This window comes from Hyla sarda, chromosome 2 (genome assembly GCF_029499605.1).
Source record: "Hyla sarda isolate aHylSar1 chromosome 2, aHylSar1.hap1, whole genome shotgun sequence".
NCBI classification, from domain to species: Eukaryota; Metazoa; Chordata; class Amphibia; order Anura; family Hylidae; genus Hyla; species Hyla sarda.
The window spans coordinates 513,164,631-513,191,578 of NC_079190.1; the positions used below are offsets into that span (position 1 = coordinate 513,164,631).

At 47.1% G+C, this 26,948-nt stretch overlaps 1 protein-coding gene across 2 annotated transcripts in view; it reads left to right on the top strand.

Annotated features, from left to right (window-relative positions):
* The first annotated feature begins 1,039 nt into the window (after window positions 1-1,039).
* The window catches only part of NAA50 (N-alpha-acetyltransferase 50, NatE catalytic subunit), a 36,139-nt gene continuing 10,230 nt past the window's right edge, over window positions 1,040-26,948 (top strand). The window contains exons 1-3 of one of the 2 annotated variants that reach the window (XM_056559947.1): window positions 1,040-1,359; window positions 19,346-19,479; window positions 20,879-20,998. In XM_056559947.1, the coding sequence (XP_056415922.1) occupies window positions 1,352-1,359; window positions 19,346-19,479; window positions 20,879-20,998 (262 nt within the window). In that variant the 5' untranslated portion in view covers window positions 1,040-1,351. Of the gene's footprint in view, window positions 1,360-19,342; window positions 19,480-20,878; window positions 20,999-26,948 lie in introns of both variants that reach the window. The other variant, XM_056559946.1, reaches the window with a different exon arrangement.

The following is a 26,948-nucleotide window of genomic DNA, read 5'->3' on the forward strand; positions in this document are numbered from 1 at the left end:
AACTATGCTACCTAATGTGTGGAAACTATGCTACCTAATGTGGGGAAACTATGCTACCTAATGTGGGGAAGTTATGCTACCTAATGTGAGGAAACTATGCTACCTAATGTGGGGAAACTGCATTTCACTCTTGGACCCAGGCAGCACTATGTCTTGGGCCAGCCCTGAGCGGGTGCTGCAGTCTGCACATGCTCCATTAGTTTCTATGGGAGCCCCGAAAAGACATGAGTCTGAGAGCTCCTCACTGAGAGCGCCGGGGATCTGTCCTGGAGATCACGGGGGCCCCAGCAGTCGGACCCCCCTGCGATCAGCTACTTATCCCCTGTCCTATGGACAGAGGATAAGTTATTTTTCGCTGGAATATTTCTTTAAGTGGTTCCCAACCAGTGTGCCTCCAGCTGTTGCAAAACTACAACTCTCAGGATTCCCGGACAGCCTTTGGCATGCTGGGAGTTGTAGTTTTACAACAGCTGGTGCACACTGGTTGGAAAACACTGGTTTGCATTACCAGATGCTAAAAACTGACATACAGCATAGTTTCCCATTGACTCACGCTATTAAAAATAAATAAATAACCATCATGTTTGCGTTCTTTTATTTATTTGGGGGCGTACACAATAGCACGGTCAACCACGGTTTTGCATACAATAAAATTAAACGGACTGAAATGTAGACAAAAAAACGTGGTGTGAACGCGATTGGATTGCGTCAATAAAATTGTACTGCGTGTGGAAAAGGATGTTATATTGTAATTAATGTATTAATGTAATTAACGTACTATTAATTGAATCTAAAACCATTAGAAATAAAAACCTTCAAATAAAAACTAAAAAAAAACGCCTCTCCTATATCTACTACGGTACGTAAAAGCCCTAAAATGCAATACGCATGCGCGCTTTCGGCGACCCCCCCCCTCGTTACGCGGGCTCGCGACCTTCCCACACGCACGCGCGCCGCGCCACTATTGGGCCGCTGTCACGTCATTCCGCAACGCGCCTGCGCAGAAGCGTTATCTCTCTCCCCACCTCCCCCTCCCGCCCGCTTCGTGCTCCGATTGGCCTCGGCCGTGCGCAGGCGCGGAATCTCCGCTGCTCGTCTCGGGCGCAGTGATTGGAGGGCGCTCTGCGCATGCGTGCACCGTTCCGCCCGGCTTGGGAGCCTTCGCGCCATTCGGAGGAGTGTGGGGCGGCTGGTCACGTGGTGGGGGAGGAGAGAGAGACCCCGGGTTACCTCAGAGACGGGGGAGAACTGTCACCAGCGACACCCGGGATTGAGCCTCCTCCCTGAGCCGCCGCCGCCGCTGCCACCATCCGACAGCCGGGGCCTTCGAGCCGCAGCCGCTGCTGCCATCATGAAGGGGTGAGCTGTCATCGTGTGTGCTGCACCGTGTGTATAGGGGCGTACCGCCTCTCCTCATAGACACGTGCTGTCTGCCTGTATACTGTGTGTGACTGGAGACTTATTACTTCTGTGTCTGTATATGGGCCCCTGTGCTGTGTATGAGGGCCCCTACCCCAGCTCCAGGCCTAGAACACACATTTGGGTCCCGGGTGTATAAATTAGGTGCTCTGGACAGTCAGCTGAGGTAAAATGACAACTATGGGCATGCTGGGAGTTGTAGTACTGCCTCCTCAGGCTGTCTGGATACACCAAGAGTTGTAATCTTGCACCTGCAGGCTGTTTTGGACATGCTGGGAGTTGTAGTTGTGCAACAGCTGGAGGTCTACAATTTGGGGACCTCGGGTATAGACTTTCCTATAGCTGACTAATAATTATAGCTTAGGACAGTGGTCTTCAACCTGCGGACCTCCGGATGTTGCAAAACTACAACTCCCAGCATGCCCGGACAGCCGTTGGCTGTCCGAGCATGCTGGGAGTTGTGGTTTTGCAACATCCGGAGGTCCGCAGGTTGAAGACCACTGGCTTAGGAGATCTCTGGGGCTTTCAAAACTACAACTCTCATCATGCATCCTCAGGCTGTGTGGGCATGCTGGGAGTTGTAGTACTGCAGCCTCAAGCAGTATGCACACACTAGGGGTTGTAGTTTTGTGCTGGCTGAGCATGCTGGGAGTTGTAGTACTGTAGCATCAGGCAGTATGTGCACACTAGGGGTTGTAGTTTTGCACTGGCAGGCTGATCATGCTGGGAGTTGTAGTACTGTAGCCTCAGGCAGTATGCCCACACTAAGGATTGTAGTTTTGCACTGGCAGGCTGATCATGCTGGGAGTTGTAGTACTGTAGCCTCAGGCAGTATGCCCACACTAAGGATTGTAGTTTTGCGCTGGCTGAGCATGCAGGGAGTTGTACTATAGCCTCAGGTAGTATGCCCACACTAGGGATTGAAGTTTTGCACTGGCAGGCTGAGCATGCTGGGAGTTGTAGTCTTGTCACTGAGGCTTTGTGGGGCATGCTGGGAATTGTAGTTCTGTGTCAGGTTAGAAACTATTGGTTTAGCACATTGGTCTCCATACTGTGGCCATCCAGCTGTTGCAAAACTACAACTCCCAGCATGCTGGGAGTTGTAGTTTTGCAACAGCTGGAGTATCGCACTTTGGAGACCTCTGGTTTAGAACTGTAATTAAGTTACTAGCAAACTGGAGCCTCTTCCCCCGAACTTTTGGTGTCATCCTAGTAATCGGGGGCCAAATGTATCCTCCTTCACCTTGTCTGTGCTGCCGCCCAGGAACCTGTACACGGAATAACGCGCTGTCATCGCCTTTTATCACAGGAAGTCATTCCCTTTCATGCCCAGCCCTGGAACCTGTATAACCACGACATGAGGACATACAGTGTGGCGGCAGGAGACACCCTGTATATCTCCAAACTCTACCAGGGTTTAGTCCTTCCAACCCCTCCCCACGTGTACGCCGGGGTTATTATTAAAGGTCAGGGCCCTAAACTAACTTCCATAACGTGGCAGTCCATTCAGGGGCCCGAAAATGCTGATTCTCTGAATTGGTGGGGGGAAGGGGAGGAGGTGCAGCTGCCGGGACCTGTCGTAAAAGTTAATTTTGGGACCATCCCTCGGGGCACCGTTCTCGCTTTGCTGCATTTTTTTTTATAACCAGTAGGTGAAACTGCTGCAAAACTGCACTGTGGGAATAAGGTCTTAAAAGTCCCTATGTCTGTCCCGAGATTCCAGCTTATCACCAGCAGGATAGGAGAATAAGTATCAAGTGAATGCTCCATCCATGGCTGAGCACGCGGGCTACCAATCCATTTATTTGGCTCAGTTGGAGGGGGTCTTGGCAGTCGGACCCCCGCTGATCATAGGATTCCTATATGTGCCATTCACGATGGGACTGCCATGGTAGGTGGGCACGGTAAACTCTCTCCATCGGACCTGTAAAAAGTCAATGGAGAGCGCGCTCTACTTCTCCAATCAATAGGGGGTGCTAGAGACTCAACTTGTCGCTTTTGCATGTTCTTCATCAGTGGTCTTCAAACTGTGGACCTCCAGTTGTTGTGAAACTACAACGCCCAGCATGAAGACCACTATGCCATATGCGGGTCGGGGGTGCAACGCGGCGGTGGGGGCGGCGGTGATAGGACCCCCGGACAGGCAGGGGGAGAGAAGCAGGTGGCGGCGGCCTATGGCACTGCAAAAGCCACGGCTTTAAATCAATGATCTGCAGCGTTGTCGCAGGGGGATAAATAGCCGATAACTTATACTGATATTCCAATATAAGTTATCGGCTATCGGCCCTAACCTCCACCGATTATCGTATCGGCCCTAAAAAAACGATATCGGTCGATCCCTAATTCCTGGGCATCCTTTGTAGTTGTAGATTTGCAACAGCTGTAGGTGACCATGGGCATAGAGGTTACTGCTTGGGGGCTTCCTGGGGGGGGGGGGCACAGTACTTTACTGTAGGGCAGCCTGTATTGCTCCAGCTCAGTGTTTTCTCAATTGTCCCCCCAACTTTTACAACACTACAACTCCCAGCGTGTTCTCCGGATGTATGGCAGTTGTAGTTTTGCTACATGTGAAGGGACTGGGAAACGCTGCTCTGGCAGGTCCTGACAACATCTCCAGCTGTTGCAAAACCACTTCCCTTTATGTATAATAAATGGTCAACTGTGTCGGCACGACTGTAACCTGTTGCAACCCTTAGTAATGACTTGTGGGCTTCACGACCTGGATGGTTGGGGAGACCGTAGTCTCATGACTAATTTTTTTTTTTTCTTTAACCTTTGCGTCCGAGTCTAGTTATTGGCATCGACACGTTGACATGATGGAATCGTTACGTATATAGCAGACGGCTTTTCCGGCAATGTTTTTAGAGCCAGAAAAAGCTGGGATACGGCCATCACTTAATGAATGGTGGGGGGGGGGGGGTCCCAGCAGTTGAATCTAAAGCGACGGTATGTACTGCGGGTGAAGAATGTACGTGTGTGTGTGTGTGTGTGTGTGTGTATATATGTGTATGTGTGTGTGTGTATATGTGTATATATATATATATATATATATATATATATATATTATTAGGGATCGAGCGATATTGTTTTTTTTTTGGGCCGATACTGATAATTTTTGGAGGTTAGGGCCGATAGCTGATAACTTATACCAGAATATCGGTATAAGTTATCGGCTATTTATCCCCCTGCGACACCGCTGCAGATCATTGATTTAAAGCGGGTGCTTTAAATCAATTCACTGCAGTGGCTTTTGCGGTGCCATAGACCGCTGCCGCCACCCGCTTCTCTCCCCCTGCCTGTCCGGGGGTCCTCCTGAGTCCTATCACCGCGATCGCCCCCCCCCCCCCCCCCCCCCCCCCCACTGACCCGCCGCACCACCTCGGCCCCATTGCCTCCCCAGTTTTATAATTACCTGTTCCCGGGGTCCACTCTACATCGGGCTTTGGTGGCGTCCTCCTGAGCGGTCACTGTGTGCACTGATGGTGACGTTGCGTCGCGTCACTCGTCATTGCGCACAGCGTGACGCAGCAGAAGCCAGAAGTAGCGTGGTCCCCGGGAGCAGGTAATTATAAAACCGGGGATGGGGGGAGGCAATGGGGCCGGGGGGGTGCGGGGGGCGGGGCATTATCGGATGAATATATATATATATATATATATATATATATATATATATATATATATATATAGTCTGACAATAGGTTACCTCTTTATAAAGTGATTGAGCAAAAGGAGTTTGGTGGAGGGATTCTGGGTGCTGTGTTGAGCCTATTGTGCCCCCTGTTTGCCAGGAGGTGGTATAGTACAGCACAATGCTCTGGGCGCCATTCACATTATACTTTAGTATACGCTCCAGTATGACATGGAGGCATCTAAGCCAGGTCTGTGATAAGAGCTGCAGATACCTTTGGCTGTCTGGGCATGTTGGGAGTTGTAGTTGTGCAATAGCTGGAGGCACCCTGGTTGGGAAACCCTTGTTTAATGATACAAAAGCACTAACTTTCCTAGAGCTTATAAAAGTACCCTTTTTATTCCTCAGCTAAGTGTCAAGGTGGCAGAGCCAACTGCTAAAGTGTCACAGCCTGACACGCCTTCTCATTGGCCCTCAGATCCCAGTCCCTGATCGATGTTTAAAGGGTACCTTACATCAAAAAAACTTCCGATGTATTATAGATTAATGTATGCAGAATAACTTTCCAATAGCATGTTATTAAAAAATATGCTTCTTTCTATTTCATTTTCCACTTTGAAAAAATGACCACTGATTCCGCCAAGCCCGTTCCCTTGGCTGTGGTTTCGCTAGGGAGCAGTGCTGAGCTTGTCTGTGTCCCAGCATGAGTCTGAAATCTATATATAATAATGATGATGATAATAAGATAATAAATATAATAAAAAATAATAATAAAAAAATTATAATAAAAAAATTATAAATACTAATAACAAAATAATAAATAATTAAAAATAAACAAAAAACTTGCTGCCAGGACTGGTAGGGAGACCCCTAGTTGTCATTAAATGGAAAGAAGCATATTTTTTAATAAAATGTTATTCTGCATACATTAATCTATAATATATCAAACGTTTTTTTGATGAAAGGTGCCCTGTACATCAGTCAAGGAGGGGCTGGTAAACAAGGGCGAGCATGGAGGCTTACCAGGCTGTGGTATTGAGCTTCTTGGCTCCACCTCCCTGACACTTGGCTGCGAAATATAAAGGCAGTTTTATCAGTTTAGAACCTTATTGCTTTTCCTGGATATAAAGGGATGACTCCGGTATTGGCTGTGTTGCCCTACACTCTTGTCATTCACTCATGGGGGTGGAACTAACATTGGCGCAGTGTGCCGTAGATTCTTAAGCTGCATGATTGATACAGAAACTACTCATCAGTTACAGCCCAGGTGAGGTAGGAATGGTTGGACATGTTGGGAAAGTCTAAATTTATTATGGGTTAGTCACCAAATAATATGACAAGCTTACTGGGTATTATAAGAAAAAACTTGGCACTCAGAATGCAAGATACAAAAAGGATTTCATGTTCACAGTCCATACATAATTGACGTTTCGGTCCCACCAGGACTTTCCTCAGAATTTAACAGGACTGGTGCGGAGGAGAATATAAAAGAAGCGACCAAGTGCCGTGCAAGCGGTGCAGTAAGTTGTGTGACCAAAGTCACAGAGGACTCTTACTGCACCGCTTGCACGGCACTTGGCCGCTTCTTTTATATTCTCCTCCGCACCAGTCCTGTTAAATTCTGATGAAGGTCCTGGTGGGACCGAAACGTCAATTATGTATGGACTGTGAACATGAAATCCTTTTTGCATCTTGCATTTTGAGTGACAAGTTTTTTCTTATAATTAAGAGGTTTTTGATTCCAACTTTGGCACCAACGAAAAGGGAGTGCCATATTTTGTGCACAAGCTTACTGGGTATACATGGGAAGTATAGGGAAGAGTTCGACAAGGAGTCATTGTTGTGCACAGTCTCCATGTGATCGCATACAGCATTAAAGGGGGACTCTGGTCTGAAGCTGGTGTGCAATCTATAGAACAAGGACCGCTGGGGTTTCCCCTTGACGGATCGGATCGGCAGGTGTCGCCCTATGTGCCATCTGCATTGTCTAGACTAGTGGTCTCCAACCTGCGGACCTCCAGATGTTGGAAAACTACAACTACCAGCATGCCTGGACAGCCATGTAACAGCTGAAGGCACACTGGTTTGAGAACACTGGTCTAGTCTTTTATGGAGACATCTTTTTGGACACTATTGAGGATCTAATGATCAAAACTTTCAGCATACGTGACAATAGTAAATTGACCATCTAAAGACGGCATGTAATAGTGTATACATGTTTATGTGATGGGTGCAGTCTTGCTGTATGCATTAGGCTCTGTTCACACGTAGTGTCTTTTCTTTCAATTTTAGTCACTTTATTCCCTACAAGGCAATACATCACCAGTAGTTTCCAATTTGGTGTATGCCACTTGGTATAAGTTTCTGTTCCTTACTCTGTTTCCCAACCTGTTTCTCGTTTCTTTGGCTGTTGGGCATAATAGTTTTGCAACAGTTAGCACACTGCTTTACTGTATTCCTTTTGTATAGAGAAGCACAGCTGATTTGTACAGAAACCTATTGGAATGTTTTGAAGTGTGGGAGAAGACTTAAGTACCTGGAGGAAACTAGGGATCGACCGATTATCGTATGATAATCACGATTTTGGGCATTATCGGTATCGGCAATTACCTTGCCGATAATGTCCCACCCCCAATTCGAATGCCCCCCGACCCGCCGCACCGCGACCGCCGCACCGTGTCGCACCCCCCACCGTAGTGCTGGGCGGTATACCGGTATGAATCGGATAACGTTTTTTTTTTTTTTTTCTCCCACGGAATGGATTTTTGCCCATACCGCTATACCGGTCGGGACCCTCCCCCACCCTCCGAGTCAATAAAAAAAATTAAACTTACCCGTAATGGGGGTGTACCGGGCCATCCATCCTTCCTGTAGTGTCCGGCGGCATTCCGGGTGGAGGGTGAACCGTTCCGGGCTGTCCTTCTCCGGGGGTCATCTTCTCCACTCTGGGCAGGCTCCGGCCTAGTACGCTGCATAGACGCCGCTACGCCGTGACGTCAGGTGCCTCGCTGCGCACGGGCGTCACTGCGCAGCGGCGTCTATGCTGCGTTACTAGGCCGGAGCCTGCCCGGAGTGGAGAAGATGACCCCCGGAGAAGGACAGCCCGGACCGGTTCACCCTCCACCCGGAATGCCGCCGGACACTACAGGAAGGATGGATGGCCCGGACCACCCTGACAGATAGGGGGAGAGAAGCGGGTGGTGGTGGCGGCGGCCTATGGTACCGCAAAAACCACTGCAGTGCATTGATTTAAAGCACCCGCTTTAAATCAATGATCTGCGGCGGTGTCGCGGGGGGATAAATAGCCGATAACTTATACCGGAATATCGATATAAGTTATCGGCTATCGGCCCTAACCTCCACCGATTATCGGTATTGGCCCTAAAAAAACGAGATCGGTCGATCCCTAGAGGAAACCCATGAAAACAAGGAGAGAACATACAAACTCTGCAGATGTTATTCTTGGTGGGATTTGAATCCAGTACCTCAGCGCTGCAACGCTACAGTGCTAATCACTGAGCCACCATGCTGCAACAGCTGGAGAACCAGAGGTTGGCTAACACTGCTTTGCTATATGCCTCTGTATAGAGAAGCACAGAGTTGTAGGTTTGCAATGGTACAGGCTGTTAGGACATGCTGGGAGTTGTAATTTGGTATGTCTTGTACCTGCTGGTGGTAGTTTTTGCAACGGAAGGCTGTCGGGGCATGGTTGGAGTTTGTTTTGCAACAGCTGGAGAGCCACATGTTGGAGAACACTGCTTCAAGGGTAGGGAAAAGCATGGCAGACACTGGCAAATGTTGCAGAACTAAAACTCCCAGGATGCTCTGATAGCTAATGGCTGTAGATTTTGAAACCTCACAAGGGCCACAGTTTGGAGGCCACTGTTCTATGGTGATATGCCAGAACATACTGGACCTGTGTATGCCATAAAGACACTGTTATGGCACAAGTCAGGTCATTGTGCCCAAAGCTAGTTGTGTCATGGTGAAGTGTGAACAGAGCCATAACAAAGAGTCTGATGTCACCTATAATTATGTCCAAAAAGTTGCTGCAGTGCAGGGATCTTAAAGTACACTGCTCAAAACAATAAAGTGAACACATCCTAGATCTCAATGAATTAGCTAATCGTATGAAATCCTTTCGTCTTTACATAGTTGAATGTGCTGACAACAAAATCCCACAAAAATTATCAATGGAAATTAAATGTTCCAACCCCTGGAGGTCTTTATATGGAGTCACACTCAAAATCACAGTGGAAAACCCCACTACAGGCTGATCCAACTTTATGTAATGTCCTTAATATAAGTCCCTATGAGGCTCAGTAGTGTGTGTGGCCTCCACGTGCTCGTATGACCTCCCTACAACGCCTGGGCATGCTCCTGATGAGGTGGGGGATGGTCTCCTGAGGGATGTCCTCCCAGACCTGGACTAAAGCATCCACCAACTCCTGGACAGTCTGTGGAGGATGGAGCGAGACGTCCCAGATGTGCTCAATCGGATTCAGGGGAACGGGCGGCCAGTCCATAGCATCAATGCCTTCCTCTTGTAGGAATTGCTGACTAGGGATTGACCGATTATCGGTATGGCCGATATTATCGGCCGATAATCACGATTTTGGGCATTATCTGTATCGGCAATTACCTTGCCGATAATGCCCCGCCCCACCCTGACAGGATGGCCCGGACCACCCTGACAGGTAGGGGGAGAGAAGCGGATGGTGGCGGCGGCCTATGGCACCGCAAAAGCCACTGCAGTGCGTTGATTTAAAGCGCCCGCTTTAAATCAATGATCTGCAGCGGTGTCGAGGGGGGATAAATAGCCGATAACTTATACCGATATTCTGGTATAAGTTATCGGCTATCGGCCCTATCCTCCACCGATTATCGGTATCGGCCCTAAAAAAACGATATTGATCGATCCCTACTGCTGACACACTCCAGCCACATGAGGTCCAGCATTGTCTTGTATTAGGAGGAACCCAGGGCCAACCGCACCAGCATATGGTCTCACAAGGGGTCTGAGGATCTCATCTCGGTACCTAATGGCAGTCACGCTACCTCTGGCAAGCACATGGAGGGCTGTGTGGCCTCCCCCAAAGAAATACCACCCCACACCATTACTGACCCACCGCCAAACCGGTCATGCTGGAGGATGTTGCAGGCAGCAGAACGTTCTCCATGGCGTCTCCAGACTGTCACATGTGCTCAGTGTGAACCTGCTTTCATCTGTGAAAGCACGTGGCTCCAGTGGTGAATTTGCCAATCTTGGTGTTCTCTGGCAAATGCCAAACGTCCTGCACAGTGTTGGGCTGTAAGCACAACCCCCTCCTGTGGACGTCGGGCCCTCATACCACCCTCATGGAGTCTGTTTCTGACCATTTGAGTGGACACATGCACATTTGTGTCCTGCTGGAGGTCATTTTGCAGGGCTCTGGCAGTGCTCCTCCTGCTCCTCCTTGCACAAAGGCGGAGGTATCGGTCCTGCTGCTGGGTTGTTGCTCTCCTACGGCCTCCTCCACGTCTCCTGATGTACTGGACTGTCTCCTGGTAGCGCCTCCATGCTCTGGACACTACGCTGACAGACACAGCAAACCTTCTTACCACAGCTCGCATTGATGTGCCATCCTGGATGAGCTGCACTACCTGAGCCATTTGTGTCGGTTGTAGACTGCGTCTCATGCTACCACTAGAGTGAAGGCACCGCCAGCATTCAAAAGTGACCAAAACATCAGCCAGGAAGCATAGGAACTAAGTGGTCTGTGGTCACCACCTGCAGAACCACCCCTTTATTGGGGGTGTCTTGCTAATTGCCTATAATTTCCACGTGTTGTTTGTTCCATGTGAAATTGATTGTCAATCAGTGTTCTTCCTGAGTGGACAGTGGGATCTCACACAAGTGTCAGTGACTTGGAGTTACATTGTGTTGTTTAAAGGGGTACTCTGGCCCGGAGACATCTTATCCCCTATCCAAAGGATAGGGGATAAAGATGTCTCACCGCGGGGGTCCCGCCGCTGGGGACCCCTGCAATCTTGTATTCACTACCCACCTGTTTGAGCTGCACGACGCTCTCTACTTACACCTTTCCGTGTCAGGAACTGTTTAGAGTAGGAGCAAAATGCCCATAGCAAACCTCTCCTGCTCCGAACAGTTTCCAACATGGCGGAACTTAACTTGCAGAAGGATCTACAACATTCTATTTTTATTTATTTTTTGTTATAAAGTTATGTACACCACTGGATGAGCTCTCTAACTTTGAAAATCCTCCAATATCTTATGCGCCTCATATATATATATATATATATATATATATATATATATATATATATATATATATATATATATATATCTATATATATATATATATATATATATATATATAGCATTTCGTTGTGAAGAACCATAACCCTGCTAGGAGTTCCAGCTACAATAAGAACAGATGTGTAGGACTTTTTCCGAGGCTCTGCCAAGTCAAAGCACATAGTTCGAGGGAAAGGTATACTTGGCCGCAAGAGACGCTCAGAGTCGTTCTGCAATCACCATTCCTATCCTAGAGTTTATAGGACGCAGGAGACTGAAAAGCAGGCGAGCGCTTCTCCCAGAGCCTCTGAATGTTAAGCAGGAGGAGGATTATTCCAGAAAGAAGGGACAACGCTATTTAGCAGAACGCACAAAAACCTACAAAGCAAGAGTCTCCTCATTCTGCAGCTCGGCCCTTACACTAATATAAATGTCAAGCAGAAAAGTCCACACAGATATCAGCGATGAAGTCACTTTTCACAAGTTTCAGTCCTATACAACCTCCTAAGGTAGTGTTTCCCAACCAGGGTGCCTCCAGCTGTTGCAAAACTACAACTCCCAGAATGCCCGGACAGCCTTTGGCTGTCCGGGCATGCTGGGAGTTGTAGTTTTGCAACAGCTGGAGGCATCCTGGTTGGGAAACACTTTTAGGAGTTCTCTTAGATTCCTCCTTCTTACCCTTGGTAAAGCAGCATCTAGTGAGAGTAGGAAGGAGTGAGAATTGGGACTTGTAGTTTTGCAACAGCTGGAGGCACCCTGGTTGGGAAACACTGCCCTGAGGTCATTAAATTAGTCGCCAATCAGGACCCCCAGGTTATGAGTCAGTGCAGTACTGCTCTATGGTCAGCCAAATAAAACTCCCACCCCCCAGATCCTACAGCCCAAACTACACTGCTCAAAAAAATAAAGGGAACACGGCCGTCACGCCCCCTCCCAAAGACTTGCATAGCGGGGGCGCGGGTGACGTCACGATACTCCGGCCCCGTGGTCGCCACCCGAATGTTTGTGAGCTGGCACTGCGGCATGCAACTCACAGGTGGGTGGCGAATACAAGATTGCGGGGGTCCCCAGCGACGGTACCCCCACAGTGAGACATCTTATCCCCTATCTTTTGGATAGCGGAAAAGATATTTCAGGGCTGGAGTAGCCCTTTAAGTGTTCCCTTTAATTTTTTTTGAGCAGTGTAGTTTGGGCTGTAGGATCTGGGGTGGGGGGGGGGGATGTTTGATTTGGCTTATCATAGAGCAGTACTGCACTGACTCATAACCTGGGGGTCCTGATTGGGGACTAATTTAATGACCTTAGGACAGAGTTTACCAACCAGGATGCCTCCAGCTGTTGCAAATCTACAACTCCCAATATGCCCGGACCCCCCTTTTCCCATTTAAAAAAATCAAATAATGTAATAAAAAAATATAAATCATGTGGTACAGCTGCATGCGTAAGTGTCCGAACTTTTAAAATATTAGGTTAGCTAAACCGCATGGTCGATGGCGTACACGTAAAAAAAAATACTAAAGTCCCAAATTGCGCATTTTTGGTCTCTTCATATACTATTAAAATATTAATAAAAAGCGATCAAAAAGTCCCTTCAAAACCAAAATGGTACCAATAAAAACTGACCACGATGGAAAAAAATGAGCCCTCATATCGCCCCGTATGCTGAAAAATAAAGTTATAGGGGTCAGAAGATCACAATTTTAAACATAATAATTTTGGTGCTTGTAGTTAGGATTTTTTTTTAAATAGTAAAATAAAACCTACATAAATTGGGTATCCTTGTGACTGTATAGACCTACACGGCACGGCAGTGGCGGTGATAGGTCTCAGGACCCCCGGACAGGCAGAGGGGGAGAGAAGCGGGTGGCGGCGGCCTAAGGCACCGCAAATGCCACTGCAGTGAATTGATTTAAAGCGCCCGCTTAAATCAACGATCTGCAGCGGTGTCGCGGGGGGGGGGGGGGGGGGGAAATAAATTGGCGATAACTTATATCTGTATAAGTTATCGGCCCTAAAAAAACGATATCTGTCGATCGTGTGTGTGTGTGTGTATATATGTGTGTGTGTGTATATATATATATATATATATATATATATATATATATATATATATATATATATATATATATTAATTATTATTTTTTTCAAATATTGATGACCCTATGTCTACTATATATTAGTAATTCTGTTGTCTATAGGGCAGATATACCTTAGGGGGCACCCCTTAGACACTAAGGCTCCATTTGGATTGCTATCTCTGCACCCCCTATAGTTACGCCTCTATGTGAGTAGGGTCCTACTGCTGGGGCCCCGACTGATCACTAATGGAGCAACAGCGGTCCTGCTGACCTGCAGCTTGCACTTGCTATGGATAGACAAACAGTGAGTAAATGGAGATGTGGTCCACCACCCATGTCGCTACTTCATTTACTAGGAGCTCAGTGGACCCCCTGTTCATGTGATCAAATGGGATAGCCTCAGCCCCCCAAACACACACGATATTGATTGCGTTTCCAATATATTTAATATATCCTGCAGAGAAAAGGGAGCAACATAGGAAATATTGTAAAGGAGTCAACATTTTTGGGAGTGTTTCTCTGAACTGACCTTTGGGCCAATTCACCTCCCTGTACTCTAATATTGCATTTAATCTTGTTCTTGTCACCCGGTGCCAGAGGTAATGGCATCGACCTCGAAGGGTATCCATGCCCTCCTTCAGGTAAATGGGTCAGCAGTAAGTATGGCATTAAAGGACAACTTAAGCGCAATATACACCTATCCCCTATCTACAACATAGGGGATAAGTGTTTGATCGCGGGGGGTCCGACCGCTGGGACTCCCCTCGATCTCCCTAACGGGGCGCTGCCATTAGCGCTCATGGTGACGTAGCCCCGTCTCCTCCCTGTCCCCATACAGTTCTATGGGGAGACGGGGAGGCACGAACGCTGCCTCCCATAGAGATGTATGGAGGAGGCGTGCCGGCTGCAACGTCATGCTGCGACCAGCACGCCCCCCTGCACGGGACAGCCACGGTCCCATACAGGAGATCACAGGGGGTCCCAGCGGTCGGACCCCCCGCGATCACTTATCCCCTATCCTGTGGGGGGATAAGTGTTAATCACGCTGCAGATGTCTTTTAAAACACGTGAATAAGTACAGTGTATCCGATTTACTTCACTTATTGTCCTCCTTCAGCGCCCTCTTGTGGAGGTTTCTGTAGGGCACTGATGAAGTTGTCTCTTTGCATGGATCTTGCACCCAGCCGAGCCCATGTGGGTGCGATGGACGTATTTGTCGGACTAAATTTAAACAAGCGATAGCCGTAAATAGATTTTGTGCTTGGTGGAGCGATCTGCACTGGGATCCGTTTCAGGCCTGCACATTCCTCCTTAGGACGGTCAGAGACTATTTATAGCAATGAGCAATGGAACCGTCTCTGCGTTCTGGTGAGTGTGAAAGACGATGTCTTACCGACTCCTAGCGCTTCCCATTCTGACAATGGATTACGTTGCTTTGTGTCTGTCTCTTCTGGGCCTAGGTTTACCCAGGGTCTACGAGAGATCATTGAACTTGGCCCAGGAAGCTAATCTGCTTCCAGTGCAGGGAATGCGTGACCCATCATATGCCAAGTACCAGCTCGTGTGCCTCCAGAATTCGGTGCTGTGCTGAAGAGTGTCCTGTAATAGGGACACTGTTTTCTTCCTTTTGAGAGGCTTCTATAGCTTTGTTCATCCTGGTATACAGATTAGATACAAGAGGCCATTGATGAATACTTGCATAGACAGGGTAGTAGGGTAGATGGTGTACAGGAGGATGGATGTCATTCATCATCTGTATAATGTTGGGGTTGGACATGGACACCCTAATAGCACTATAGCGAGGAAACTAAACCAGTTTTTATAGAGAACCCTTTTTTTTTTTTTTTTTTTTTTTTTTCTTTTTTCAGTGTTCCAAAACCCGTTCCTCTCTAGCGGCTGCAAAACTACAACTCTTATGTCTTGACAGCTAAAGGTCAACCTACGGCTCTTCAGCTGCTGCAAAACTACAACCCCTATCATCATGTTCCTGACAACCTTCAGCTGTCAGAGCTTGATTGGAATTGCTGGGTGGCCACAGGTTGGGGAAACACTGCTTTACTGCATGTGTGTTCTGCTGACACAACTGGAATATTCCCATAGGTGGTGCCACAGATGAGTGTTTTATTATGGGTGCTGCATTGCTTAGACCAGTGTTTCTCAACCATGGTGCCTCCAGCTGCTGTAAAACTACAACTTCCGGCATGCCCGGAGCTGTAGTGTTACAACAGTTGGAGGGCCTAGTAGTCATATAGCCATTGTTCTGCCCCCAGTGTGATAGAATGAGCCCCTCCAATGTACAAGTATTATTATAGCTCAGTTATCTCCGAACTGTGGACCTACAGCTGTTGCAAAACTACAACTCCCAGCATGCCTGGACAGCCAAAATCTGGCCGGGCATGCTGGGAGTCGTAGTTTTGCAACAGCTGGGCATAAACTAAATCACAAAAGAGGTCCCTGGAGGTTACATGGCAAACAGTCTATAACAACCTTTAAGGGGTTACCCTCTTGCGTGGAAAGCCCTTACTAGAACCCCCCCCCCCCCCTTAAATAGAATCTTTATTGATATATATTTTAAAATTATACCCCAAACAAACGTTTAAAATTCCAGCGGTGTGTGTATGTATGTATATATATATAATATATAATATATAAAATATAAAATATATAAAATATATAAAATATATATAAAATATATAAAATATATATAAAATATATATAAAATATATAAAATATATAATATATATAATATAATAATAATTCTGATCGCAGAATCCAGACCATTGAAACACAAATGTGTCAGAAAAGTGCCAGGAGGCACTATATTTATTAACAAACTTCCAATGACGCATTTTGGATGGTATTTCCTCCTTCATCAGATTGGCAATCTGATGGAGGAAATACCCTCCAAAACGCGTCATTGGAAGTTTGTTAATATAGTGCCTCCTGGCACTTTTCTCTGACACATTTGTGTTTCAATGGTCTGGATTCTGCGATCAGCGCCTCCATAAGGTTCCGTTTTTTTCCCTGTCCCTCTCTGTACTTGCATGGGAGAAGACTTAATCCTCTCTCATTGGACCTTGGGCTTTGCAGTTCACTCCCTCTCCACTTCAAGTACCCCAAAGGGGTGATATACCTGTTTTTTATTCTTTATCAGGTGAGCGACTAATTTAAAGAGACTTCACCACTCCAGTCCCGGCTGGGACCCTGGTGCCTAGGATAATACACAAGGCGCTGTCCTCTCCCTTTTTTTTTTTCCCTCTCTTCTTCTGCAGATTTCTTTGTATGGGGGAATATGTTTTGGTCCAGAATGTTGCTTATAAACTGTGTGCTTGCTGTACAGCACCCCTTAGCTTCTGGTACAAAGTCCCTCTATTAATTCCACCCTATAGATCCGCTGTGTTAAAATAGTCAACTACTAGCCTCCCCGACGTTTTGCTGAACAAATCAGCTTTGTCAAAGGTAGCGAGGCTTGACAAAGACCCTTGACAAAGCTGATTCGTTCAGCGAAACGTCGAGGAGGCGAGTAGTTGACTGTTTTAACACAGCGGATATATAGGGTGGTATTAATAGGAGAAGAACTTGGTACCAGAAGGGGTGCTGTACAGCAAGCACACAGTTTATAAGCAACATTCTGGACCAAAACATACGTCCCCTACAAAGTAAATGTCAGTTACTCACTATATATACACCACCCAAGCCCCGCTGGAATTGTAAATGTTTTTGTGGGGTATAATTTTAAAATATATATCAATAAAGATACTATTTTAGGAGGGGGTTCTAGTAAGGGCTTTCCTTGCAAGGGGGTAACCCCTTAAAGGTTGTTTTATAGATTGCAACCACTGCTTAGTAAACACTGGCTTAGACTTATCTTTAGTTATAGGAAACCTGACTTCTCGTGATGATGGTCTAGCGCCTGTCATCACCTTTCCCAAGAGAAGCCAAAGCTGTAGCTATTGATGGAGTTCCAAGCGGCCAGACCCCCATAGATAAGAACTGGTGATCTGTCCTCTTGCCCAAATACTGAACTGATGGCAGGGAATAGGTTTTTTATTAACCCCAGTAAGACTAGTTTATTGCTGGAGGTCTTTACAGAAGGATAGGACCACTGGAAGTCTTTAGGAGCTTGTGCAATTGTGATGTCTCCGGTGTGCCCGTGATAAGTCTCCCACAAGATGGCCTCCCCCATAATATTGCTCAAAAAAATAAAGAACACGTAAACAACACAATGTGACTCCAAGTCAATGACACTTCTGTGAAATCACACTGTCCACTTAGCAAGACACCCCCCATAAAAGAGTGGTTCTGCAGGTCGTGACCACAGACCACTTCTCAGTTCTTATGCTTCCTGGCTGATGTTTTGGTCACTTTTGAATGCTGGTGGTGCTTTCACTCTAGTGGTAGCATGAGACGGAGTCTACAACCCACACAAGTGGCTCAGGTAGTGCAGCTCATCCAGGATGGCACATCAATGCGAGCTGTGGCAAGAAGGTTTGCCTTGTCTGTCAGCGTAGTGTCCAGAGCATGGAGGTGCTACCAGGAGACAGGCCAGTACATCAGGAGACGTGGAGGAGGCCGTAGGAGGACAACAACCTAGCAGCAGGACCGCTACCTCCACCTATGGGCAAGGAGGAGCAGGAGGAGCACTGCCAGAGCCCTGCAAAATGACCTCCAGCAGGACACAAATGTGCATGTGTCCACTCAAACAGTCAGAAACAGACTCCATGAGGATAGTATGAGGCCCCGACATCCACAGGTGGGGGTTTTGCTTACAGCCCAACACCGTGCAGGATGTTTGGCATTTGCCAGAGAACACCAAGATTGGCAAATTCTCTGCTGGGGCCTTGTGCTCTTCACAGATGAAAGCAGGTTCACACTGAGCACATGTGACAGTCTGGAGACGCCGTGGAGAACATTCTGCTGCCTGCAACATCCTCCAGCATGACCGGTTTGGCGGTGGGTCAGTAATGGTGTGGTGTGGCATTTCTTTGGGGGGCCGCACAGCCCTCCATGTGCTTGCCAGCGGTAGCCTGATTGCCATTAGGTACAGAGATGAGACCCTCAGACCCCTTGTGAGACCATATGCTGGTGCGGTTGGCCCTGGGTTCCTCCTAATACAAGACAATACTAGACCTCATGTGGCTGGAGTGTCTCAGCAGTTCTTACAAGAGGAAGGCATTGATGCTATGGACTGGCCGCCCGTTCCCCTGAATCCGATTGAGCACATCTGGGACGTCTCGCTCCATCCACCACAGACTGTCCAGGAGTTGGCGGATGCTTTAGTCCAGGTCTGGGAGGACATCCCTCAGGAGACCATCCCCCACCTCATCAGGAGCATGCCCAGGCGTTGTAGGGAGGTCATACAGGCACGTGGAGGCCACACACACTACTGAGCCTCATTGGGACTTGTATTAAGGACATTACATAAAGTTGGATCGGCCTGTAGTGGGGTTTTCCTCTGTGATTTTGAGGGTGACTCCATATCCAGACCTCCATGGGTTGATGATTTCCATTGATAATTTTTGTGTGATTTTGTTGTCAGCGCATTCAACTATGTAAAGAGGAAAGTATTTCATACGATTAGTTCATTCATTCAGATCGAGGACGTGTTATCTTAGAGTTCTCTTTATTTTTTTGAGCAGTGTAGAAAAAATTTAGAAATAAAAGTATTATGTTTCAGTATCTTTCTCTCATCTGTGAAAAATAACCAACACATTCCCTTTTTAATATGGGAGTTATATATATGTCTGATAAATGCAGATCTCAGATTCTTATCAATTTAATTTTGCTATTTACTTCTGTTAACGTTGTCTTCATTACACAACCTCAGTCTTGTGGCATCTTGTAGTAACCAGTCTGCACTAAGAATGTTCTTTCCTCAGAATGTGGGATGATTGTTAAGGATCTCTTGCTTTGTTCCAGTAGCCGGATCGAGTTGGGAGACGTGACTCCTCATAACATTAAGCAGCTGAAGCGCTTGAACCAGGTCATCTTCCCAGTCAGTTACAATGACAAGTTCTACAAAGACGTCTTGGAGGTTGGGGAGCTGGCAAAACTTGGTAAGGAAATGATGGTGGAAACACGGGGGGAGGTAATGTAAGAAGTCAACTAAACCATTGTCTAAAACTGGTAGTACAAATTATAATTTTCCAGGGTCTCCTCACTCACCTTTTGATGTTAGCGGAGGGGGAAAAAAAAATAGCAACTATTATATTTCAGCTGATCCCTTTCTCCACATGCATGCACACTTAGCTGGGCTGAGCATGCACGCATCTGGGGGAGGGGGAGGGAGATGACCAGCATCTATGTGTATTTTATATAATATGTATGTATTTTATATACAGTGATCCCTCAACATATGATGGTAATCCGTTCCAAATGGACCATCGTTTGTTGAAACCATCGTATGTTGAGGGATCCGTGCAATGTAAAGTATAGGACAGTGGTCTACAACCTGAGGACCTCCAGATGTTGCAAAACTACAACACCCAGCATGTCCGGACAGCCGTTGGCTGTCCGGGCATGCTGGGTGTTGAAGTTTTGCAACATCTGAAGGTCCTCAGGTTGAAGACCACTGTTAGAGGAAGTTGTACTCACGTGTCCCCGCTGTTCTGGACCGTCACCGCTGCCCTGCATGTCGCCACGTCCCCAAGGTGTCCCCGACGCTCCGGTAAGGCCTCTGCGCACTCTGTCGCCGCCATCACGTCGCTATGCACACCGCTCCTATTGGATGACGGGATGACGTCGATGGAGAGCGCCGACGATGCAGGGGATCCCGAAGAGGACGAGCCGGAGCCCCGAGGACAGGTAAGTGATCGTCACCGGAGCTCACGGGGCACCGTAAACGTCTATCCGGTGGCAGCTGAAGCAGTCTGCGCTGCCGGATAGCCGTTTATGCGATGGCCCCGACATACAAAAGCATCGTATGTTGATGCTGCCTTCACCATGCGATGGCCTCTGAGAGGCCATCGCATGCTGAAATTATCGTATGTCGGGGCCATCGTAAGTCGAGGGGTCACTGTATTTTGTTTTGTTTTATATAATATATTTTAGATAATATGTGGTCATACTTTAGTCTCCTGATCAGTTATAGGGGCAGCCTATCCCTGGTAACATAGTAACATAGTTTTGTAAGGTCGAAAAAAGGCAAAAGTCCATAGAGTTCAACCTAAAACCCTGCTGTGTTGATCCAGAGGAAGGCAAAACTGCCCCATGACACAAGAAAAATTCCTTCCTGGCCCCAATATGGCGATCAGAATAAATCCCTGGATCAACGTTCTATCCCCATAAATCTACTATCCATAACCTGTAATATTACTTTCTAGAAAAACATCCTCCTGAACTTGTTTATTGAGTCAGACCTCACAACATCATGTAGCAGAGAGTTCCATAGTCTCACTGCTCTTACAGTAAAGAATCTCTGACAGATAGTAATGTTCTTGTGTCTTCCTTCTGCAGCCTATTTCAATGACATTGCGGTTGGGGCCGTTTGTTGTCGAGTCGACCACTCTCAGAATCAGAAGAGACTTTATATCATGACCCTCGGCTGTCTGGCACCGTACCGCAGGCTAGGAATAGGTATGTATGGCTTCTTCCTCACACATCTGTTAAAATAAGAGGTGGACTAAATCCCAAAAAATCTGTTTATGGTTGTACTGATTGATTCCTCCTTTTATTAAACTCTTCCATTCATTGATATATAAATTTTATTTTTAATTCCTTGGTTCTGCGCTGGTGCTATGAAGTTGGTGCAAGATGTTGTTTTTAATTTTTAATTTTTTTTAAATTTTTTTTTCTAATCTGGCCATAATTGTATTACACAAATTATTTTTTTTTTTTCACTGTACGGCTGCTTTCACACTATAAAAATTCATCCGTTACAAACATCCGTTAGAAAACCCCTGTTAAACGGACGTTAAACAACTCCATTCAAGTCTATGGGATTTTTTTTATTACCCGTTATGACCCGTTATAGTCAGTCATGAATAACGGCCGTTAGTTGTGACGGAAGAAATAACGGGACATGCACTAATTTTTCTTCCGTCACAAGAAACAGGTAAATTAACGGCCGTTATTTTTAACATTGAAGTCTATGGCTGACGGATGAGCCTTTATGTCATCCGTTTGCACACAGTTTATTATATCCGTTATTACTTCTGAGCATGCTCAGAAGAGGTGACATCAGCAGACTCCTGCAGTGCTGAGGGAGGACTACTACTCCCATCATGGAACAGACTTCTTTCCATGATGGGAGTAGTAATTCCCTAGCTGTGGGAGTCTGCAGACAGCTGGGGAGGCTACATTAGTGTTTGTACTACAACCCCCATCATGGAATAGTCTGTTCCATGATGTGGGTTGTAGTACAGGGGCTGAGGGATTGATCTGAAGTTATTGAGCAGGGGAGCGGGCGGCAAGCTCTGCAACCCTGCGATGCATCAGTGCGTTTTAGCTTTCATTTTTGAATCCCCCACGGGAGCCCTGAATGGCCGGTACTGAGGAGCCAATCAGGGCTCCCAGTGAGAGGTTGAAAAATGAACTTTGTGAGTAGCAGAGGCCATATCTATATTAACCCCTGCTCCCGCGATATGAAGCGGGATCGCGCCGCAATCCCGCATCATATCGCGTCGGTCCCGGCGCTCATCAACGACCCACGGCTAATACCACACATCGCCGATCGCGGCTATGTGCGGTATTAACCCTTTAGAAGCGGCGGTCAAAGCTGACCGCCGCTTCTAAAGTGAAAGTGACCCGGCTGCTCATTCGGGCTGTTCGGGACCGCCGCGGTGAAATCGCGGCGTCCCGAACAGCTGACCGGACACCGGGAGGGCCCTTACCTGCCTCCTCGGTGTCCGATCGACGAATGACTGCTCCGTGCCTGAGATCCAGGCAGGAGCAGTCAAGCGCCGATAACGCTGATCACAGGCGTGTTAATACACGCCAGTGATCAGCATAGGAGATCAGTGTGTGCAGTGTTATAGGTCCCTATGGGACCTATAACACTGCAAAAAAAAAAGTGTTAATATAGGTCATTTAACCCCTTCCCTAATAAAAGTTTGAATCACCCCCCTTTTCCCATAAAAAAAATAAAACCGTGTAAAAAAAAAAAAAAAAAATGTGGTATCGCCGCGTGCGTAAATGTCCGAACTATAAAAATATATAATTAATTAAACCGCACGGTCAATGGCGTACGTGCAAAAAAAATTCCAAAGTCCAAAAAAGAGTATTTTGGTCACTTTTTATACCATTAAAAAATGAATAAAAAGTGATCAAAAAGTCCGATAAAAACAAAAATCATACCGATAAAAATTTCAGATCACAGCGCAAAAAATGAGCCCTCATACCGCCCTGTATGTGGAAAAATAAAAAAGTTATAGGGGTCAGAAGATGACATTTTTAAACGTATAAATTTTCCTGCATGTAGTTATGATTTTTTCCAGAAGTGCGACAAAATCAAACCTATATAAGTAGATCATTATAACCGTATGGACCTACAGAATGATAATGTGTAATTTTTACCGAAATATGCACTGCGTAGAAACAGAAGCCCCCAAAAGTTACAAAATGGCGTATTTTTTCGATTTTTGTCGCACAATGATTTTTTTTTTTCCGTTTCGCCGTGCATTTTTGGGTAAAATGACTAATGTCACTGCAAAGTAGAATTGGCGACGCAAAAAATAAGCCATAATATGGATTTTTAGGTGGAAAATTGAAAGGGTTATGATTTTTAAAAGGTAAGGAGGAAAAAACGAAAGTGCAAAAACGGAAAAACCCTGAGTCCTTAAGGGGTTAAAAGCACTGTGGGGGGCAAGATATATAGTGCTGCAGAGGGGGCAGACACATAGCCTATATATCTAGCCCCTCGCCAGCGCATTAAATATATACCCCTCGCCAGCGCATTAAATATCTACCCCTGCAGCGCATGTATATGTGCCCTCGCAGCGCTTCTATATACATATGCCCCTACCGCCGTATGAATGAAAAGTATTTCTATTAGCAGATTATAGTGCCGACTCTCTGCGCTGCTAATAGAAATACCTTTCATTCATATGGCAGCAGGGGGATATGTATATAGAAGTACTGGGGGGGGGGGGAGGGGGCAGACATTTAGCGTTATATTTATTCAGCCGTTAGCACCCTTTATTTCATCCGTTTTTAAACGTACGTTTTTACAGAGAAGACGGACATTTAATAACGAATGAATGCTCAGTGTGAAAGCAGCCTAACAATTTTCACTCACACTAAACTGCCACATGTGGTGTTTTGTTTTGTTGTTTTGCGTATGCATTGATATGTATTAGATATGTGACATGTCGCCTATTCTGAGAATGCGCCTCAGGAAAGCAGTCCAGAAGTGCTGGCCATCAATTAGCCCTATTGAAAGGGTCTGATTGGCATCTAAAACTCCACTTCTGTAGAGTCAAATGTTCACCAGCACTAAACCCAATATACTGTGTTATAGTGCGGGTGAACAGCTTTACAAAGAGGGATCACATCTCTACCTCCTCCATATTGTCCATCGGCCCCACCCCTTCATTACAATTCTAACTAAGGCCACAGTTAAAGGGGTACTCCGCCCCTAGACATGTTATCCCCCATCCAAAGGATAGGGGATAAGATGTCAGATCGCTGCGGTCCCGCTGCTGGGGACCCCTGGGATTGCCGCTGCGGCACTCTGCTCTCATTACAGCACAGAGCGAGTTCGCTCTGTGCGTAATGACGGGCGATACGGGGGACGGAGCAGCGTGACATCACGGCCCATCCCCTTAATGCAAGTCTATGGGAGGGGGCGTGACTACTGCCACGCCCCCTCCCATAGACTTGTATTGAAAGGGGCGGGCTGTGATGTCACGAGGGGCGGAGCCGTGTCGTAACGATGCTACGGCCCCTGTACTGCCCGTCATTACGTGCAGAGCGAACTCGCTCTGTGCAGTAATGATAGCGCAGTGCCGCAGCGGGGATCCCGGGGCTCCCCAGCAGCGGGACCACGGCGATCTGACATCTTATCCCCTATCCTTTGGATGGGGGATAAGATGTCTAGGGGCGGAGTACCCCTTTAAGTGCTTTCTGTGCTCACCTGCGGCATTCATTAGCATATTAATGAAGGGGGCCGAATATGGAGGTGGCAGGGGAGCTGGATAGCAGTTTAGTGACAGAATTCTGCATATACTCAATGGATTTATGTCCTCTGTGTATAGCTGTTTACCCGCACTATAACACACTTTACTGGGTTAAGCGCAGGTGAACATGTGTCAGATTCTCTTCAAAATTTCTACCATATATTTCATGTCATTATTCACAACAATATGCCATGTTAGAATACCCTTGGGCTACTGAAAACTTAAAGGGGTACTCCGGGGAACTAAACCCATAGCCCATCCTTTCCCTCTCACCAACCTATGTATTTGTCTAAATATCATTCATTAGTCATATAGTGCAGTTTCCCTCTTTCAGCTATAAAAACTTGATTGGTGACAAATCTAGATAATAACGGCCCTAAAGTCTTGGCTGTTAGGCATCTCCCCCCTTTTGCAATCTGCTGTCCTCTGCCTTTTGTTGAGGGATTTCTGTCTTAGTAACACAGAGACCCAGGACAAAACACAGCAGGTGGGGGCAGGGCATGTACTAGGTGCATGAGAGGGAGAGAGCGCCCGGACTCGGTGCCTGTTCGCTGAGCCAATCTGTCGGCTTAAGATGATCCAGACAAGTCAAGGCTTTCTTCTCATACCCTGACCACCCATATAAAGCTTGGGGCAGCTGTCCCCTGAGCAAATACCAATGTACCTACTGCTGTATGCCCACAGTGCTGCAGTGTAATCCCTCCCCCAATTCAGCTTCTCAGCAGTAGCTAGTGTAACCCTTTTGTTGCTACTGGTGTTTCTTGCATTGCTGCTTACACAATACCTTGCCCGGTACAGTGGTCCCTCAACACACGATGGTAATCCGTTCCAAATGGACCATCGTATGTTGAGGGATCCGTGCAATGTAAAGTATAAGACAGTGGTCTACAACTTGCGGACCTCCAGATGTTGCAAAACTACAACACCCAGCATGCCCGGACAGCCAACGGCTGTCCGGGCATGCTGGGAGTTGTAGTTTTGCAACATCTGGAGGTCCACAGGTTGAAGACCACTTGTATTGGAGGTTATACTCACGTGTCCCCGCCGCTCCGGACCGTCACCGCTGCCCTGGATGTCGCCTTCCATCGCTGTCGCCGCATCCCCGGGGTGTCCCCGACACTCCGGCAAGGCCTCTGCTTCCGTGTCATCTTCTCTCTCCGTCGCTCCTATTGGATGACTGGACGGCGAGCGCAGCGACGTGATGATGACTATGGAGAGTGCCGACAATGCAGGGGATCCCGAAGAGGATGCGCTGGAGCGCTGAGGACAGGTAAGTGATCGTCAGCGGACCACACGGGGGCTATCCGGGGGCAGCTGAAGCAGTCTGCGCTGCCAGAGAGCCGTTTATGCGGAAAGCATTGTATGTTGATGCTGCCTCTGAGAGGCCATTGTATGTTGAAATAATCATATGTTGGGGCCATCGTAGGTTGGGGGGGGTCACTGTACATTAGTGTAACCCTTTTGTTGCTACTGGTGTTTCTTGCATTTCTGCTTGCACAATACCTTGCCCGGTACATTATTGTAACCCTTTTTCCCCTCAACATGCTATTAGTAGTGTCCTGTGTAAATCATCGCACAGCCTGTTCAGTGCACATTTACCAGCATTACGCCATAACGTAGCAGTAATGAGCCGAATGCTGCGCTGAAATGAATGAGGCAACTAATGGGAACCCTGTGAAGATGAACGCAGGACACTCCTTACTTGAGGCACCCTGTTCTGAGGATAGGGAGCCTAGGGGGTTTTCTCCCTGAAGATATCCACTTCTCACCTTCCACATCTGGGCACCCTAGCTTGAAATGGCAGGAATGGGGCAAAGCATTAGACTCTTTTGGAACCTGAAGTCTGGACACCGGATCATCTCTAGCCAGCCCTCCATAGTGATGTAAAAAGCAAAAACCAGTGCACACTAGTACAAGGACTAGATCTATGACTAGGATCCAAGTGACCGGAACCCGTTGGGTCTTATCAGCTCCTTCTCCTTGGTGTGGATATGATTAAGTGGATTTAGTTTTGTGACTTGGCCAAGCAGGAATCTTTTTCCTTTTCCTATGGACTAATAGTGATGGAAAACCTTCACTCCAACCTTACCAGCAGGAGGGTGAACAAGGCTCTGACGAGGCTCTTGAGGCTCCAGCCTGGTACCTAGGAAAGGGATTTGTGGCCGCCTTCTGGTGAACGGTCTATTTTTTAGTAATGGGGGGGGGGGGGGCCTGATTCTTTCAATGGGTATGATTCAACTATGGAATGACCGTGCAGAATTCCACCGGATTATTCCGCACGTTCTGCTGCATCAGAGCCCCATTGATTTCAATGGGATTCTGCTGCACTGTGCACATGATGAAATTTCTGCGGCGGATGTTATTGCCGTGGAAATCCTGATTCCAGCATCCTAAAAAAAATAAAACCTGTC